At 39.4% G+C, this 20137-nt stretch overlaps 1 protein-coding gene across 2 annotated transcripts in view; it reads right to left on the bottom strand.

The window, feature by feature from the left end:
* Positions 1 to 4739: 4739 nt before the first annotated feature.
* Positions 4740 to 20137, bottom strand: part of CDC37L1 (cell division cycle 37 like 1, HSP90 cochaperone) — a 28652-nt gene continuing 13254 nt past the window's right edge. For both annotated transcript variants that reach the window (XM_053702548.1, XM_053702547.1), the window contains exons 4-7: positions 15411 to 15526; positions 14496 to 14618; positions 14040 to 14198; positions 4740 to 5144 (exon numbers count right to left, since the gene is read on the bottom strand). In XM_053702548.1, the coding sequence (XP_053558523.1) occupies positions 5049 to 5144; positions 14040 to 14198; positions 14496 to 14618; positions 15411 to 15526 (494 nt within the window). In that variant the 3' untranslated portion in view covers positions 4740 to 5048. The remainder of the gene's footprint in view (positions 5145 to 14039; positions 14199 to 14495; positions 14619 to 15410; positions 15527 to 20137) is intronic.

Below are 20137 nucleotides of genomic sequence, written 5' to 3'. Positions count from 1 at the left end.
AAGAGATTATTTCAGACATCACTGGGGGAAAGGGCCACGCCCTTCCTCAGGATAGGTCTTTTAAGGCTAAAAATAAGCCAAATTTTCTTCCCTTTCGCAGAAACGGACCAGCCTCAAATTCTACACCCTCTAAGTAAGAGGGTAATACTTCTCAAACCAAGCCAGCCTGGAGACCGATGCAAGGCTGGAACAAGGGTAAGCAGGCCAAGAAACCTGCCACTGCTACCAAAACAGCATGAAGTGTTGGCCCTCGATCCGGGACCGGATCTGGTGGGGGGCAGACTTTCTCTCTTTGCTCAGGCTTGGGCAAGAGATATTCAGGATCCTTGGGCGCTAGAAATAGTTTCTCAAGGTTATCTCCTGGAATTCAGGGAACTACCCCCAAGGGGAAGGTTCCACAGGTCTCAATTATTTTCGAACCAAATAAAAAGACAGGCATTCTTAGATTGTGTAGAAGACCTGTCAAGAATGGGAGTGATTCATCCTGTTCCATTAGGAGAACAAGGGATGGGGTTTTACTCCAACCTGTTCATAGTTCCCAAAAAAGAGGGTACATTGAGACCAATTTTAGATCTCAAGATTTTAAACAAGTTTCTAAGGGTTTCATCGTTCAAAATGGAAACCATTCGAACGATCCTTCCTACCATCCAGGAAGGTCAATTCATGACCACGGTGGATTTAAAGGATGCGTACCTACCTATTCCTATCCACAAGGAACATCTTCGGTTCCTAAGGTTCGCCTTTCTGGACAAGCATTACCAGTTTGTGGCACTTCCATTCGGATTAGCCACTGCTCCAAGGATTTTCACAAAGGTACTAGGGTCCCTTCTAGCGGTGCTAAGACCAGGGGGCATTGCAGTAGTACCTTACTTGGACGACATCCTGATTCAAGTGTCGTCTCTGTCAAAAGCAAGGGCTCATACGGACATTGTCCTAGCCTTTCTCAGATCTCACAGGTGGAAAGTGAACATAGAAAAAAGTTCTCTGTCCCCGTCAACAAGAGTTCCCTTCTTGGGAACAATAATAGTTTCCTTAGAAATGAAGATTTTTCTGACAGAGGCCAGAAAATCAAACTTCTAAGCTCTTGTCAGGTACTTCATTCTGTTCTTCTTCCTTCCATAGCGCAGTGCATGGAAGTAATAGGTTTGATGGTTGCGGCAATGGACATAGTTCCTTTTGCACGAATTCATCTAAGACCATTACAACTGTGCATGCTCAGACAGTGGAATGGGGATTATACAGACTTGTCTCCGACGATCCAAGTAGATCAAAGGACCAGAGATTCACTCCGTTGATGGCTGACCCTGGACAACCTGTCACAGGGAATGAGCTTCCGCAGACCAGAGTGGGTCATTGTCACGACCGACGCCAGTCTGGTGGGCTTGGGCGCGGTCTGCTCAGGGTCTATGGTCTCGGGAAGACTCTCTTCTCCCGATAAACATTCTGGAACTGAGAGCGATATTCAATGCTCTCAAGGCTTGGCCTCGACTAGCAAAGGCCAAATTCATAAGGTGTCAATCAGACAACATGACGACTGTTGCATATATCAACCATCAGGGGGGAACAAGGAGTTCCCTGGTGATGGAGGAGCATCCGGGGGAGTGGGAACTCCATCCGGAAATCTTTGCCCAAATAACTCAATTATGGGGCATTCCAGACATGGATCTGATGGCGTCTCGTCAGAACTTCAATGTTCCTTGTTACGGGTCCAGATCCAGGGATCCCAAGGCGACTCTAGTAGATGCACTAGTAGCACCTTGGACCTTCATCCTAGCTTATATTTTCCCACCGTTTCCTCTCATTCCCAGGCTGGTAGCCAGGATCAATCAGGAGAGGGCTTCGGTGATCTTGATAGTTCCTGCGTGGCCACGCAGGACTTGGTATGCAGACCTGGTGAATATGTCATCGGCTCCACCATGGAAGCTACCTTTGGGACAGGACCTTCGTGTTCAGGGTCCATTCGAACATCCGAATCTGGTTTCCCTCCAACTGACTGCTTGGAGATTGAACACTTGATTCTATCAAAGCGTGGGTTTTCAGATTCTATAATAGATACTCTTATTCAGGCTAGAAAGCCTGTAACTAGAAAAATTTACCATAAAATATGGAAAAAATATATCTGTTGGTGTGAATCTAAAGGATTCCCATGGAACAAGATAAAAATTGCTAAGATTCTTTCCTTTCTACAAGAAGGTTTGGAGAAAGGATTATCTGCAAGTTCTCTGAAGGGACAGATCTCTGCTTTATCTGTTTTACTTCACAAAAGGCTGGCAGCTGTGCCAGACGTTTAAGCGTTTGTTCAGGCTCTGGTTAGAATCAAGCCTGTTTACAGACCTTTGACTCCTCCCTGGAGTCTTAATCTAGTTCTTTCAGTTCTTCAAGGGGTTCCGTTTGAACCCTTACATTCCGTAGATATTAAGTTATTATCGTGGAAAGTTTTGTTTTTTGGTTGCAATTTCTTCTGCTAGAAGAGTTTCTGAGTTATCTGCTCTGCAGTGTTCTCCGCCCTATCTGGTCCATGCAGATAAGGTGGTTTTGCGTACTGAGCCTGGTTTTCTTCCGAAGGTTGTTTCCAACAAAAATATTAACCAGGAGATAGTTGTACCTTCTTTGTGTCCGAATCCAGTTTTAGAGAAGGAACGTTTGTTACACAATTTGGACGTAGTCCGTGCTCTAAAATTCTATTTAGAGGTTACTGAAGGTTTCAGACAAACATCTTCTTCGTTTGTTGTTTATTCTGGTAAAAGGAGAGGTAAAAAAGCAACTTCTACCTCTCTTTCCTTTTGGCTTAAAAGCATTATCAGATTGGCTTTTGAGACTGCCGGACGGCAGCCTCCTGAAAGTATCACAGCTCACTCCACTGGGGCTGTGGCTTCCACATGGGCCTTCAAGAACGAGGCTCCTGTTGACCAGATATGTAAGGCAGCGACTTGGTCTTCACTGCACTCTTTTGCCAAATTTTACAAATTTTATACTTTTGCTTCTTCGGAGGCTATTTTTGGGAGAAAAGTTTTGCAAGCCGTGGTGCCTTCCGTTTAGGTGACCTGATTTGCTCCCTCCCTTCATCCGTGTCCTAAAGCTTTGGTATTGGTTCCCACAAGTAAGGATGATGCCGTGGACCGGACACACCGTTGGAGAAAGTAATTTATCAGGTAAGCATAAATTCTGTTTTTATTAGCTTATAGAAGTACATCATGGAACATAAATAACAAAATCTGTTCCTCCTATTTCCCCCACAAGGGGGCACACCAGAGGTCACTTATATAATAACATATAGAAATGGCTATTCACAACCCTAAAGAAAATATGCATCAGACAGTTTCTCCTCGTTTGGGTGCAAGTATTCCATAATTCCTTATATAATACAACTTAGTCCAGCAACCCTCCGTTTCTTATGGTGTTGTTTCCATCTCTATCTCTCAGTGTTGAACTTAGAGGTTAACTAGACCGCCCCATTCGGGCGACAGTCCTGTATTCTTTATCAACTTGTTTCAACAGACTTATTTTAAACAGATATACATTCCTATCTGATATCAATGTACATTTATACAAAAAAGGTAAAGGGAGAAAAAATAGGAATAAGAAAAAAAAAAAAAAAAAAAGGTGAATATAGGGAGGGGTGAGGGGTGACGACACAATCTGAATTATCCGATTTGCGCAATAGCCAACCAGTCCATGCCCTCGGGATTCTTAATGATTACCTTATCTGCCTACCGATCCAATAATACCAAATCCTATGGACTACCTCTTTGTTATCTAACAATCCTGCAGCCAAATCATACATGGTGTATGTATGCTGTATTTTATTGTAAATCTCAGACCATGTGGGAATTCCAGTCTTCCAGTATCTGGCTATACACGTTCTAGTGACTGTGCACAGGATTCTGATAAAAGTGTTGATATATTTGTTTGGTTGCAGCATTTAAAGGGACATAATACCCAAATGCTGAAGCACTTGAAGTGATGCAGCATAGCTGTAAAAAGCTGACTATAAAATATCACCTAAACATCACTAAGGAAATTTTGAGATAAATATCTTTTTTTACAAAGTATACACACTTCACTGTAAAGAGACTTTAAGCAGCCAGTCAGAATGCTAGTCCCAGGACAAGCTAGGGAGTGTGCATCTGGCATGTGCAGGCACAGTCATGTTATTTCCCTATTCAGTTAAAAGAAGATTACTATAAAATCTCACTAGATTTCAGTGAACTCTCATAAGAACACATCAAAGAATAACCTCAGCACTGCCAATTGGCTATGGTTTTTTTTTGTTCAACTTGCAGCTGGACAGCAACTGAATAATAACTATTCACAGAGCACTTACTCTGGTGGACTGAATAAATTGTGAGGTAAAATATCTTCCCTTTTTACAATATAGATGTTCGTGTGATATTTTCATGTCAGCTTTTCAGTTATGCTGAATCATTTTCAAGTGATTTAGCATATGGGTATTATGTCCCTTTAAGTGACAATGTGTTGCAAGATAGATTGTTGCAAATATGACTGATGGTTTCACAATGATTTTGTTTGCATGTCTGATCTTGTGCAGTATGCCATAATATTGACTGCAGAGGGGACTTACTGAGTGGCTTTAAACACACTACAGTTTAAGTCTTTTTGGTAGCTTTTGTCTCAGATCTACAACTAATACCATAATTTAAAAAGCACAAAAATACCCACTATATATCTTTGGAGCTAGTTCTACAAACATAAGTGAAGGGATAGAAAAAGAGAACACATTTCATATTGTAAATAGAATTTTTATTCAAGTTTTTAAATGTTTTTTTTCCTGATAAAAACCAAAGTAGCAGGTTGAAGGCAAATGTATGCAAGTGGTAGTAGGATTGTATTCATTTCCATTCTCTTTAATATGAGAAAAATAGCAGCAAAATATTCACGCTGTAAAACACCACAAATTTATTCGGAGTATTTTTCTGCTCCAAAAAAAATAATAAAAAAATAAAAATTAAAGTGCAGCATTAAATGTCATTAACAGTCACACCGCGTGTAGCTGTATAGATAGATATTATTGTCTCTGGTGCTTGATGTTATTGAATATCCATCATCTTTGAATCATCATCTTCTGTTTCCTCTGTTGGATTCTTATGGCCCATATCTGTGTTGGGATGATAATGTAAAACACCCTGTGTTCAGGAGGTGAAGAAAGAATAAGTTAAATTAATGCTAATATTTCCAAATCTGTGATTCCTTTTTCACAAATTTGTTTTTCTTCCAGAAACAACATGGGGGCAGAATCTATTTTAACAATACTCACCAGAAATTAACTCAGAACCAGACTTATATTTAGCTGTATAAAGGTGACTCATCTTACATCTCTATTTTAAGTAACTGAATAGATAGATAGGACCAGAGTGGGAGCTTAGTGAGTACTGTTTAACAATGTGAGCCAAGATATACAAATTGCTGTATTTGAATTACTTTCCATTATCTTGGACAGCTGTGCCAAACAAAGCCTAGGTATATAATGACAAACACACAACAAGTAAGACAAAGAGCCACAGTTTATATGTTCTTACCAAAGATGGTTTATGCTGCCTAACACACTCCCAACTCGTAATCTGTGAGATATTAAAATTGCCACTTTATAAAGTTCAGATGGAGTAACATCCAACGCAGGTGTACAGTACATAGCGTATGCCCTAGTAGAGTGAGTCATATCTTTCTTTTAATAGAGCCATCTGGAGATTAGTAGAAACATTCCCCTTCTTATGCTTTTAAAGGATAAATAATTTGTTGAAAAAGACTGAAATGTTTTACTCTTTTCATAAAAGATATGAAAACATCTGTTTAGATCCACAATATACAAGGTTTTTGTCCTCCTCATTCCCGATCTTTGAAAGTTGGTAAAACAATATCCTTCGAGGAACAAAAGACTGAGACAACCTTAGGTAAAATCTCAGTCCAGCATAATGGGCCACTTTGTCTTTGTGGTATGTCAAATGGAAAACTGTAGAGGACAAGTTTGCACACTGGCCATGAAGAAAGACAGGAATCACTGGAATGGGGAAAAACATGTAAACAAGTGTTACTATTTCTGAACAAATGCATCTACTCCTAGGGATTGTGCTGAAATGAAATGACTGAAGATTTGTATTGGCATCAGAAAGCAACCGAGAAGTTTCATGCCTATCTCTGGCATTCCTCAATGCTGTGCTGATAATCTATTGGAAGTACGTAATGTCTTCGGAGATAAACCTTATGATTGCCGAGGTGTACCTAAACCCAAGAAAAAATTCCATTGGTTTCTCAAAACAACTGGGTACTTTGTGTTCCTAAGTACACAAAAGAGGCTGTGTCTAAGGAGCGCTCTATACATCAGATGCAGAAAAGTCAGTGAGGCGGAGATTCCGGTCTCCCACCACGGCTCAATGGAAAGTGGGTGTGAGTAGAGGATCAGCTGTGCTGCTATGCAGCCAAGGCAAGTCTGCTTGCTACGCCCAAATGTAAATACAAAAATCCAGGAGAGGCACACCGCAGCCAACAGTACCAGGACTCACGTAGTAAAAAGTCAAACTTTTATTGAGGCATATGTTTAAAAGCACAAAAGGGCTCAAAAGGCCAGACAAGCACACAGGATAAAAATCATCTGGAGTGTGTCAGGATACAATGCAGACGCATTTCGTGAGCATGCTCACTTGTTCACTGCATAAAGTGTAACCTGCACACACCTTCATATATATCAGGAGATTTAAAGAAACAGTATACAAACTTTAAACAACCAGATGACAACTGACAAAAACCCATACTGTAATATTTAAAATGTAGAGGCTAATATGTATATCTGAGTGTGAAGATTATAAACATAAGATATTTACATATTTTGAGGAAGAATAAAGCTCTAGCAAAATTTATCCTATTTAAAATTGTTAGGGCAGTTAATTATATTATTATTAGATTCCACCCCCAATCTCTCTACAACTGTTGACAACTCCATCATTACCCCTACCCTGCATGCCCGATGTCTTGGGGTAACATTTGACTTAGATCTTTCTTTCACTCCTCACATTCAGTCATTGGCTAAAGCCTGCTGCTCCCACCTTTAAAAACATCTCTAAAATTAGACACTTCCTTACACAAGACACAACTAAGATTTTTAATCCACTCTCTCATTCTTTCCCGCCTCAATTACTGCAACTCTGTCCTCTCTGGTCTCCCCACCTGCCGCCTAGCTCCTTTACAATACATAATGAATGCCTCTGCCAGCCTCATCTTCCTTACACGTCGCTCTTCATCTGCAGCACCACTCTGTCAATCCCTTCACTGGCTTCCACTTGCCTCTAGGATCAAACACAAAATTCTCATTCTGACATACAAAGCCCTTAACTGCACTGCTCCCCCCTATATCTCAAACCTTTTCTCCAGATACTCTCTCTCCCGTCCCCTTCGCTCTGCTCACGACCTCCTCCTCTCCTCCTCTCTTGTCACCTCATCACACTCCCGTTTACAGGACTTCTCCAGACTGGCTCCCATCTTGTGGAACTCTCTGCCTCGCTCCACAAAACTCTCTTCTAGTTTTAAAAGCTTCAAGTGCTCCCTAAAGACTCTACTGTTCAGGGATGCATACAACCTATGCTAACCTTTCTTTATACCAGTTCCTCTTTTCCATTGCTATCCCATGAACCCCCTTAGCATGTAAGCCTAAGAGTCCAGCTGTTTGTAGATCACCTTCTTAAGAGCTGACTACAACAGTGCAACTCTTGGCAGGGCTATCTACCCATTTGATCCCTATAATTGTTTTGTTGTACTCCGCATTTGTTTATAGCGCTGCAGAATCGGTAGGCGCTCTACAAATAACCAATAATAATAATCTCCCTCTGACCTTCCTAGTAAAATCAAGAAAAGCTGTATTAAAGGAAGAAAGGGTTTCTACAGATGTAGGAGAAAAGGTTGCAAAACCTGTGAACATGTCTCTGAGGGTGATACTTTTACATTCAACACTACCCTAAAGGCACATAACATCAACTTCTATATTAACTGTAATACAACACATGTAGTGTATTTGCTTACATGCCTTATCTGCAAAATACAGTATGTAGGTAAAACGAAGCGTCCTGTAAAAGATAGGTTCTTAAAACACCTACGTTCAATTGATGATCAAAAACTGACACTCCTGTCTCAAGACACTTTACAAATCTACACAATTCTGACATATCCAGCCTATCCTTACAAGGAATAGATCACGTTCCTATATGGAGACGTGGAGGTAACAGAGAGATACAATTGAACAAATGTGAGGTCTTCTGGATTTTCTCAAAGAAAACCAGTAGTCCCCAAGGGTTAAATATGAGAAGGGACTTAGATCTGTTTACCTAATTATGTGATACCTCTATAATCTAAGGTTCTTTCCATTTTTCTAAAATGAAGCCCTTTAATATATTTTCAGATGAGGGTTATATATGTATTAGTTTTCATCAATATCAGTAGGATTACTCCACTTTTATCCTTTATAATCTAATTTGAAATATATGTGGCTATTATTAACTGTGTACATTAAGAAGTTCTGTATAATGAGGGTTTAAATCTTATGTAGGAGAATAATATAATTAACTGCCCTAACAATTTTAAATAGGATACATTTTACTAGAGATTTATTCTTCCTCAAAATGATATGTGAATATCTTATATTTAAAATTTTTCACACTCAGATATACATATAAGCCTCTACATTTGAAATATTTGTAACATTACAGTATGGCTTTTTGTCAGTTGTCATCTGGTTGTTTAAAGTGTGTATACTGTTTCTTTAAATCTCCTGAAATATATGGCGGTGTGTGCAGGTTACACTTTATGCAGTGAACAAGTGAGCACGCTCACGAAATGCGTCTGCGTTGTATCCTGACACACTCCAGATGATTTTTATCCTGTGTGCTTGTCTGGCCTTTGAGCCCTTTTGTGCTTTTAAACTTACTCAAAAGTTTGACTTTTTACTACGTGAGTCCTGGTACTGTTGGCTGCGATGCACCTTTCCTGGATTTTTGTACTTTGTGTTCCTCCCTGATGTCTGAGGTAACAGCAATCGTGTTGTCTGAAAATATATTCATGGGTATTCTTTGACATATGTGCTTAAAGTATTTGAGTGCCAAAGCTACTAGTATTATTTGTAACACATCGAGTATGGAATCCCTTTTCTTGCCGATGAGCTTATACATCTTGGGAACATAGACCTCAACTGTAAGGGCTTCTATTTGTTGACAGATGTGTCCAATTGGGGTCTAATTGTGTAGACCTCTTACTTGATTCAGTGTCTACCCATTAATCTAGATACCATTATTAAAGTGCTGGAAATTTTATTTTCTAGCTGATACTCTGCTTCCACCTGCTAACAAAGTACTATTAATTTGTAACAGTTGCAAAAAAATAATAATATATAAACTAAAATACTTTGTACTATCTTCTGCTTCACGTGTTCCGCAGTTAGGCAGGATTTGCTAAACTGTGGAAATGGTAATTTGTTTAACACAATAGATAAACTTTTTTTTTTTAAACAACTTCAAACTCAATTGTTGGCTAAATTTCCCAGGTGTCCTTCAAGTGAGAGATGTTTCAAGGAGGAACACGCCCAAGCTTACACTTAAAAAAAGATTATACAATTTTACCTTTGAGTAGGAATCCCAATACCTCACAATCCTTTGACCAGAGAGACCTTCTTACCAGATTAGCATGTAATTCACCTTCAACAGATTCATAATCGCTTCACAGAAATAAAAAATAAAAATACTTGTTTCAACTACAAAATGTGCATGAGAAATATCAGCAGCTAATCTGTACTGCAGGGAATAAATGTCAAAACACAAATGGAAGTGAATTTTCTCACAATTTAATTCTATTAAATCATCAGCAGACATACGTTTTGACAGTCTAGTCATTGCTGCCTCAACTTTAAGAGGGGAGATACCATTTGAGCAAGTCTTATAAAGTGGATACATTTTGTTTTGCTGGAACCTTAAAGTGAAAGTAAATCCTAGCGTTTTACAAACGCTAGGATTTACTATTGAAACAAATAAAGGGCACTTTCATTCATGAAGTATAAGATACTTCATGTAGAAAGCTCCTTTATTCGATTCAATCGATGACCGTTTTTACCTTGTACAGCAGCCCACGGCAAACAAATTTTTTTGGCTAAGAGGTGACATACAAAACGACTCGAAAGGGAACTACAACCGGCTAAAATAACGATTACATCAGGTTATAGGGCACAGAAGCTACTACGAATGGAATCAAAGTGGATATATCTATTGGACACTGTGACACCCAGAGGCCTGAATACAATACTGGATTTCAGCCCCTTCTTCGGCAAACCTTGAGTCTTTTTTGATCCCCTGTGGACATTGTGAAATTTGCCCATACCTAACTTGTTGGACTATTGAATATATGTGCAATGTATATCTGTTTAATGCACCTAAAACATGAAGAAATCCTTGGATACCTCAGTTGGATCTCTAATCTACCTTATTCCACCAGATACTGGAGAGATCAAATTGATATAAGTGTATACCAATGTTATAGTCCTATTTTAGTAATTCTATTTAGTATCTATATTTTTCTTTTAATGTTTATAAGTTTACAGATTTTAATAGGTTGATGGGTAGTTGCGCGCCCGGAATCTGCTGGTGTTTGTGGTATTTCGCTAATGTATGGTTCCGTCTTACCCAGCCAGGCAGAGAGTAGGATGCAAGTATGACAGCTGTCAGATTCAGCTGATCATAAATCACATGGTACGGAGTCGAACGGCAACACATGATATCATCGGTGCGACACCAATCACTGATCCACAACACACATGGTGTTTAACATTCACATCACACAAGTGTGCAGCTTGTTAGTGAAATTAGCTGTGTATATAAGGGGTGTAAGAGGGAAGCTCTTTAGGTAAGATTTTTGTATTTGCATTGGAAAGAGGCCAGTTAGGCTTTGAAACGTGTGCCATTTTTAAATATGGCTATTAAATGCTAAGTTTTATTACACAAGACCAATGAGTGCTGACATATATATATATATATATAAGTAAATAAGTCATTGGTGGTACAGCACTCACGGTAACCTTTAGAAGGAAATTTCTTCTGCCCAGGGTGCACTTTAGTATATAGGCATACAATTCAAGAAGAGAGAAAGGCATTCACCGGGTCTTTAAGTTATAATTCCTTTTATTTATGTGACGTTTCGGGTTTTACCCCGTTTTCAAACCAACAATCAACCATATAATACTTACACACCAACCTTAAATACCAGTAATTGTGCCCACCCGTAAAGCCGACCGTTGCGAACCGGAAGTCATAGCAACCACGTGGGTAACCTCCACGTCATCCGTTGCCATGGAAACCAGACGCTAATGGACAGCAAGAAGTGCAAGTTAAAAACAATAATAGCGGCATTAGAAAACACACAACAGGAGATTAAAATAACAGCTCTTAATGGTATCTGGCAGACTGCAATCTGTATATAGAAAAGGAGTGGGCGGTTGAGAATTGTAAAAATTCCTCGCTATCAAAAGCTTCTCATTGGTCCTAACATCATCCAATCACATAAGGGAATTGAGCAAACCTCGCTAGTGTAAAACAAAAGTCAGCTGTTACCCGGAGCATGTAGATGTTGCTACAGCTGAATATCAGTGCAAAATTGCCGTAGTCATATTCAAGCCAAATGCAGCATGTACTCCCTAATGTGCATAAAAAGTGCTGTGTACATCGGAGCCCAGGGAAATATCAACACAACCACAGTTTTAGGCAGACAATATTATATATGTAGCCAAGGGCAGGACTGAATATAAAAAAGCCCTAGTCACTATACCAAAAAAAAAGGGATATATAGAAAGATAACAATAATTTAGCTTGAAATATAATATGCCAGTATCAAAAACAAGAAGCTGTCTATATGCAAAAAAGCAGATAAGAAAGGAGACAAAAAAGGAAGGACAATAGATCAGGGACTCTCACATATAAGGCCCATACTGGGTATAAATGGATGTAAAAAGTAGATGTAAAAAATAGATGTAAAAAATGGGTGACAACGAATCGCAGACTCTCATAAATCACAATCATAAAAAGCAATGCCAGTCCAGATGAACGTTAAGGCCTTGCGGTGCCATAGTCCCCAATTCAAAAATCCACCTCGCTTCTCGTTGGAGCAGCATTTTAGCACGATCGCCGCCTGTAGCTGGTATAGGTACATGATCAATAATTATATATTTGAGATCCGATACTTTGTGGTTGGCGTGTGCAAAGTGCTGGTCCGACGTACCCATGTCAATGGCAACTCAGCAGAGCGGTGATTTGCCATCCGCGTCCGAAGGTCATCTATGGTCTTACCAAAAATAATCCACAGACACTCAGTGTAGGAGATATATTATATACTGTGTGGTACAAGTCACCCTGTGTTTTATCACATATTTCTTGTTACAATAAGGGTGTCTGAAAACTTTACCTGTGGATAGACCCCCGCAGGTAGTGCAGCCCAAGCACCGGTAGCACCCGGGTTTGGCATGAAGCCAAGTATCTTTTACGTAGCACTTTCTCGGATCAGTCTGGATCAGTTGATCTCTTAGAGATCTGGCTCTGCAATATCCAATTCTCGGTGGAGGTGTATTTTGTAGAGGAAGATCCTTGTCCGTAGTGATTAGTGACCAATTCTTCCTTATGCTTTCCACTACATGATGTTTGTCAATATCAAACGTGGTAGTAAATGTTAGTCTCTCATCAACCGTGTCCTGCTTCTTGGTTTGTAGTAGAGTCTGCTGGTTAGTACATAGCATTTCTTGTTTGGCCTCTTGGAGGTTAGTACATCGGTATCCCCTCTGAAGAAACTTCCTTTCCATCTCATCTAATTGCTTGACCATAGTCACTTGTTCTGAGTTGTTTCTCAACGCTCGTTTAAATTGTGAAAAGGGCAAAGCCTTTTTTAATGCAGGAGGATGACAACTCTGAGCATGGAGTAAGGAATTCCTGTCTGTTTCTTTGGTGAAAAGAGTACATAGACATCCATTGTTCTTATAGACACGTAGGTCTAAAAAAAATCTACTGTGGTTTTACTGTGTCATCTTAAATGTTAGTGAGGTATGGGCCACATTTAGGGCTTCAAACCAACAAAGTAGATCAGCTTCTGTTCCCTTCCACAATAGGAACAGATCGTCTATGAATCTCTTGAATAAAATAATGCGTTCATCAGTGAATAGAGTAGTGCCAATTGTTTCGAACTCGGCCATTAATAGATTGGCATAGGTGGGTGCCACATTCGAGCCCATGGCCGTTCCAGCTATCTGAAGGAAATATTCCTTTTCAAATGGAAATAGTTCATCTCAAGACACATCGTGAGTAATTCAATGACGGCATCTATATATATATATTTTTTAAACCTGTTGTGTTCTTTTGTGTGCGGTCTCAGAATCATAAAAATAATAAAACTTTTTTGGTACAGAAGCATTAGTTTAAAAGCAAAAGCCTGTTATACAGTTTACAAAACTCTTTTAAATGTAAAAGAAAATAAATTGTTTTGTTTAAATTTCATATTTTTTCCTGGGAACTGTTTTATGTGGCCACTGTTTAGCCAGCATCCACTGTGCATACTCAGTAAGTAATGCAGGCATAGCTATTTAATTACTGCATGTACCATCCTACTTTCAGCACAAGCTACACGGAAGGTTCATTTATGATATAAATATGAGTGCAAATGCCTGTTTTTAAACCCCTGACTTAGTAAGTGCAAATGTACAGGTGTGAGTGGTTAAAATAAAAAGTCCTTTATAAAAGCACTTCTTCAGCATAGGGGACCCCAATAACTTTTTCATGTAATCTATGTATTTATTTTTTGATAGTAAAATCCTAAACACACCATGTTACAATACATCTATTAATCCTTCTAGTTTATTTCTATTATCACAAGAGCAAGTGGAAACTGAATACTAACAAGGTTATTTATGTGAAAAATAAATATAATAATTGGAAGCAAAAAGTATGTTTGGGAAAATACATCAAGAAACCTCAGAAATTCTTCAACATAAACAACATTCTCGTAATGCAACCTACCTGTTTAAATTGCTGCATAGCCATATGTCCAATATTTGGAAGCAAATAAGGATTTTGTAACACTGCTTCAGATCTCTGGGTTTCGGCATGTATGCGCACTCTTGATTTGAATGATTCAAGTTCATTTTTAAAGGCTTCAAAATACCCTTCCTCCTCTGTCTGTGTGTTACATTGAGGTAAGAAAGCGGTATAATTTGTATAAGTTCAGCATAAACAAACAAAAAAATCCAATTCTATTGCCTTAAAATAAGCCCTTAACAGAAAACAATAAAAAAAGTGTATTGCTCTTACTGATTATAGTAAAATATTACTGGAATTTGTCACATATACTATGCATTATTTTTCAGTAACAGGTCCATATCCAGATTGATGTTTATTTGAATAGTTTTTTTTTTTTTTTTAAAAACGTTATAGAAACATTGTTTATGTCATGCCAAGTTAAAAATCTTTACTTACTTTGGCTTTTTGGAAAAACAGGCGAAAACAACCTCTTGGATCAACGCTGCAACTGTTTGCCATTTCTATAATAAATTTCATAACAACTGCTTGATGAGCAACTTGTTCCATTAGTGCTTTCTTCTGTAATTAGAAAGGGCATTAATCATAATCTAAAATATATACAGATTCTAGACAAAATAATTTCTTATGCATAATTCATGTCAGAAGTTATTCACTAAATTTCTTATGAAAGCTTAGAGATACCCAGAAGATGCATTAGAGGAAAGAATAAAAACAAAACTCTTAGGCCATCCAAAACAAAAATTTACATTTAAAACGATATATCTGGAAACTGTTTATTTGCACATTAGACACAAAAGATACAAATAAACATTATTATAAAGTTACAAGACTTGTTTGTCTTTGGCAAATAATTGATAACATCTTGTGAGATGGCTATCAGAACACAGGTTTGTTTCCAAAATACATTCCATCAGGAACCACAGCCATTCCACGTATTTTCATTAAAAGGTTCTGTTTATATTCTACAACCAGCACATAACCAGGCCTGATAGTACATGGAATGGCTGGAGTGCCTCAAGGTAATGTTTGTAAACTATTTATCCAACAGTGTTAGCTTAGCCAAGTCATGTAGCACAATTATACACGGTATGACCATGAGAAGTCTTATTACAAAAGGTCTTGTATGGCAAATTTTATGTAAGAAACAATTATTGAGCACTAACGGGTTAATAATTTTGACTTACAAGGTCACTAATATATCATAACAAGATAAATACAGTAATGCCTAGGTGCAGCCTTCTGTTATAGTGCTGACATGGTCTAGGGATGCAGTGTAGGTTCTGGACACAAGGTTATGGAATTATATATATATATATACACACACACAGCTAGATATGAATTGTATTATACCTGTTCACCTTCTAGATGGATACACCACCAGTGCAGATACCTAGCTGTTTCTTCACAAACAAGGTCTGGATATTCAGACAAAAAACATTGGCTGTCATTCCATCTACTGAGCATTCCTAAAAAATAATCAAATTAATTCAGTTAGTTTTTTTTCTTTGCAATTTTATGCAAGCATAGTAAAACTAAAAAAATACTATGCATACAATGACATACAGCCTTCAAAACAAATGTTATGCTGGTGCTAAACTAAAAATATAACACTGGAAGGACCTAATCTTATCCTGTAACTACATGATACTGCACAAAAATAAAGAATCCTTCTCAAAAAAGGTGGAGATAATTTCATGCAATTTCCACACTCCGTACAAACACAGAAAGTGTTATTATTATCATTTATTTGTATAGCGCTGCCAAATTCCGTAGCGCTGGGTACAGTGATAGAGATATACAATGACAAAGATTTGTGATAAAATACAAAACGAAACAAATCTAGTACAGGAGGAAGAGGGCCCTGCTCTGGAGAGCTCACAGTCTATAGGTTAAGGGTGCAGAGACATAAGGTTGGGGTAGCTTGTTACATCAGTTGTATTTGCAGCAGTGAGTCAGGCAGTTCATGTACATGTATTAGTTTGGTTCGGATGCGGGATGGAGGAGAAATGGTAAGCCTCTCTGAATAGGTGAGTTTTCAAGGATCGTCTGAAGCTATACAAGGTTGGAGACAGTCTAATGGAGCGGGGTAGAGAGTTCCAGAGGACAGGAGCAGCATGTGCGAAGTCTTGGAGGCGGGAGTGGGACGTAGAGATAACAGGAGTGTAGAGACGTAGGTCAGAGGTTGATCGAAGAGGACGGGATGGGGAATATTTCACGATGAGAGAGGAAATATAGTTGGGAGTTAGACTGTTGAGTGCTTTGTAGGTTAGGGCTAATACTTTAAATTGTATTCTGGAGTGTATGGGGAGCCAGTGTAGAGACTGGCAGAGCGGAGCAGCTGATGTAGATCGTTGACTTAGGTGGATGAGTCTAGCAGAAGCATTCATAATAGATTGGAGGGAGGAGAGGCAGTGTTTTGGAAGGCCATTTAGGAGTAGATTGCAATAATCAATGAGTGACAAAATGAGGGAATGAATAAGTATTTTTGTAGTTTTTTTGAGTAAGGAAGGGACGAATTCTGGAAATGTTGCGTAGGTGTGAACGGCAGGATTTGGTAAGCGCTTGTATGTGTGGGTTGAATGGGAGTTCTGAGTCTAGTGTGACCCCAAGGCAGCGGACCTGGGGTGAGGTGTTGAAAATAGAGTCTCCAACCATCAGAGAAATGTCAGGTGTTGGATGTCTCGAAGAGGGGGGCATAAGAAGCAGCTCAGTTTTGGACAGATTGAGTTGGAGGTAGTGTGAAGACATCCAAGAGAAAATTGCAGAGAGGCAGTCAGAAATCTGGTTGAGTAAAGAGAGAGAGATATCAGGAGAGGAAAGATAGATTTGGGTATCATCAGCATATAGGTGGTACTGGAATCCAAATGAGGCTATAAGTTTTCCAAGGCAGGATGTATAAAGAGAGAAAAGCAAGGGGCCCAAGACAGAGCCTTGCGGTACCCCAACTGAGAGAGGCATAGGATCACAAGATAGGTTGTTAAAGGAAACTGAAAACGAGCGGTTTGAAAGATATGATGCAAACCAGGAGAGGGCTGTGTCTCGGGTGCCAAATGAATGTAGTATTTTTAGGAGGAGAGGATGGTCAACTGTGTCAAAAGCTGCGGACAGGTCAAGGAGAATTAGTAAGGAGTAATGGCCTTTTGCTTTAGCTGATAACAGGTCATTTATTACTTTAGCAAGAGCGGTTTCTGTTGAGTGTTTAGGGCGGAAACCAGATTGTAGTGGATCAAGTAAGGAGTTAGTTGTGAGAAATTGAGTTAGCCAATTATAGACTAGTGGTTCCAATAATTTTGAAGCAAAGGGAAGGAGACTAGTCGATAGTTAGAAGGCGTGGAGGGGTCAAGCGAGGGCTTTTTTAGGATTGGTATGATTGACGCATGCTTGAATGTGTCAGGAAATGTGCCAGCGGTGAGAGATTGGTTAAAGAGATGAGTTAGGGTAGGGGTTAGTGAAGCAGAGAGAGAGGAAATAAGTCATGAAGGAATAGGGTCAAGTGGGCAGGTTGTGAGATGAGCCAAGGATAGGAGTGCAGAGACTTCTTCCTCTGTTACAGGAGGGAAGTAGCATAGGTTTTTGTTATTAGAAGGGGTGGGTAGGATTGCTGGGTTTGAGGGGTGTGAGGTGCAGATCTCTTTTCTAATGGTGTCAATTTTATTTTGAAATGATCAGCAATAATTTGAGCAGTGAGGTTGGTAGTGGGCGGGGGGGGGGCAGGAAGACGTAGAAGGGAGTTAAAGGTTGAGAAAAGTTTTCTGGGGTTGGATGCATGAGATGACACAAGGGAGGAGAAATAGACTTATTTGGCCAGGCTGAGCGCAGAGTTGTAGGACTTAAGGGTGAATTTATAATGTTGGAAATCAGCACAGGTGCGTGATTTCCTCCACTGCCGTTCAGCAGCCCGTGAGCATCGCTGAAGATATCTGGTCTGTTTAGTGTGCCACGGTTGCCGTTGAGTGATTGATGTACGTCGAAGAGTAGAGGGTTCAGTTTTGTCAAGTGTTGATTTTAGTGCCGAATTATACTGTAGAGTCACGAGGTTTGGACAAGAGAGGGATGAAATGTCAGAGAGCAGAGGACTCAATTGAGTGGAAAAGTCTGTGAGATCCAAGTCATTTAAATTCCTGTAAGGTAGCAGTTTTTTGGGGGCTTGCAAAGATGTAGCAGGTAGAGTAAGAGAGAAAGTTAGTAGATGGTGGTCAGAGAGAGGAAAGGGGAAGTTAAGGGAGTTGGAAACAGCACAGAGATTTGTGAAGACCGGGTCTATGGAGTTGCCTTCACAGTGTGTTGGAGATGTTGTCCACTGGGACAGGCCTAAAGAGGTGGTAAGGGATAGAAGTTTAGAGGCAGCAGGCGTGTTAGGCTTATCAAGGGGTATGTTGAAGTCCCCTAAGATGAGAGAAGGGACATTACAAGAGAGAAAATGTGGAAGCCAGGCTTCAAAGTGTTAAACTATATCACAGATTTTTAGGATTTTGCTGAAACATTTTTTTTTTTCTCAAAGGCAGATACATCCAACGTTACATGATTTTATTTTTCATATTCAGAGGTTGGTTCTCGACAAAAGTGCAGCTGTATTAGTTAACAATCCTCATGAGAAATGAATGTGAGTGGTATTTAAAGTGATTGTCAACTTTCATGATAAAGTGCCCGTTTTTAAAAAAACTATTGAAAACAGGGGCACTTTCATTCATGAAAGTTTACATTGCACCAGATTTTAAAAATACTTACCTTCTCCTGAAACGCCAGATCGCCCCGCATGCTTCTTCCTGCTGTACTAACACAGCAATGACGAAACCGGCTTCCTCCAATCATGGTATGGCCTCACCAGATAAACGCTCCTGGGGGGGGGGGAAGCAGTGTTTGGAGAGAGACGGTTTTGTCATTGCTAATGAAGTACAGAGGATTTGCAGGCGTGGGATCGGCGATCTGGTGTTTCAGGAGAAGATGGTAAGTATTTGTAAAATCTGATGCAATGTAAACTTTCATGAATGAAAGTGCCCCTGTTTTTAATAACCGGGCACTTTATTATGAAACTTGACATTCACTTAAATATAAAGCTTTTGTTATGTTTGCAAATACATTAGGATACTAAAAGCATCATGGGCTTCTGTATAGAACACAAAAAAGAAGGCGCCAACATAGTGTGATTCTGTATTGAAAGTTGTTCACTCCCCACACATAAATTGTACTTACAAGAAGTCCGGCACTTGAGAAGTGCTACAACGGCTTTCTGGAGCATTAACAGCTGTCCAGGTAGCTGCTCTTTCGTAGTAAAGATGTAATCCTTGGTGCTGCGTACGATCTGCAGAAATTTTGCAGCTAGACCCCTAAAGCCGGCAACTTTCTCTCGTAATATTCGTGCTAGGAGAGAAGCCCAAACCAGGTGGGCTAGCAGCTATATTCAGAAGTCAAATATTGTGAAATTGTCACACATATAAAATATCACTCCAGCCGTGATAAAGATATAGTTAAAAACAAATGTTTATTTAGTAAACATATATCACAACGCGTTTCCCGGTCTACCTTGACCGCTTCCTCAGGTGAATAAACTATATCTAAATTACACAGCTTATATGTGCTTAATTCGGCGTTCAAGCTGAAACAGAGCGCATGCGTGAAGGAGTGCGCAGTACCCAGAGTCAAAGGGGGTGTGTATCAACGCCTAAGTGATTGGTTGTCGGCCGTGGAATCGGACCAACCAGAGGGAAATGTAGCAACACACCTCTATAGTGTGTGTGAGGTTCTACCCAATAATTTCATGATCTACAGGTGACTACCGATAGCCTAATTCAATAACCACCCAGCTCGATACATAGTGTTAAGTAAAAGTATCAAATCGCTGATGTATAATAACGTGTAATAGTTAACAAAAGATACATTTGGCGGCGATGCGATACAAAATTCTTATATGCGTACGTACAACCCCCAATCGGGATACTACTCCTTCATGCATTTACAAAAAAGCGAAAGCGATACTGTACCATATAGCAAATAAAAAATGGCAAATATCACAATAAACTAAAATATACAAGATATAGAATATATATAAAAAATATACTACCCCTCATACATAAAAT

Source organism: Bombina bombina, chromosome 2, assembly GCF_027579735.1.
Source record: "Bombina bombina isolate aBomBom1 chromosome 2, aBomBom1.pri, whole genome shotgun sequence".
In the NCBI taxonomy this organism is placed as follows: domain Eukaryota; kingdom Metazoa; phylum Chordata; class Amphibia; order Anura; family Bombinatoridae; genus Bombina; species Bombina bombina.
Note: the sequence above shows the minus strand (reverse complement) of the source record. Positions and strands in the feature narration are given on the sequence as shown.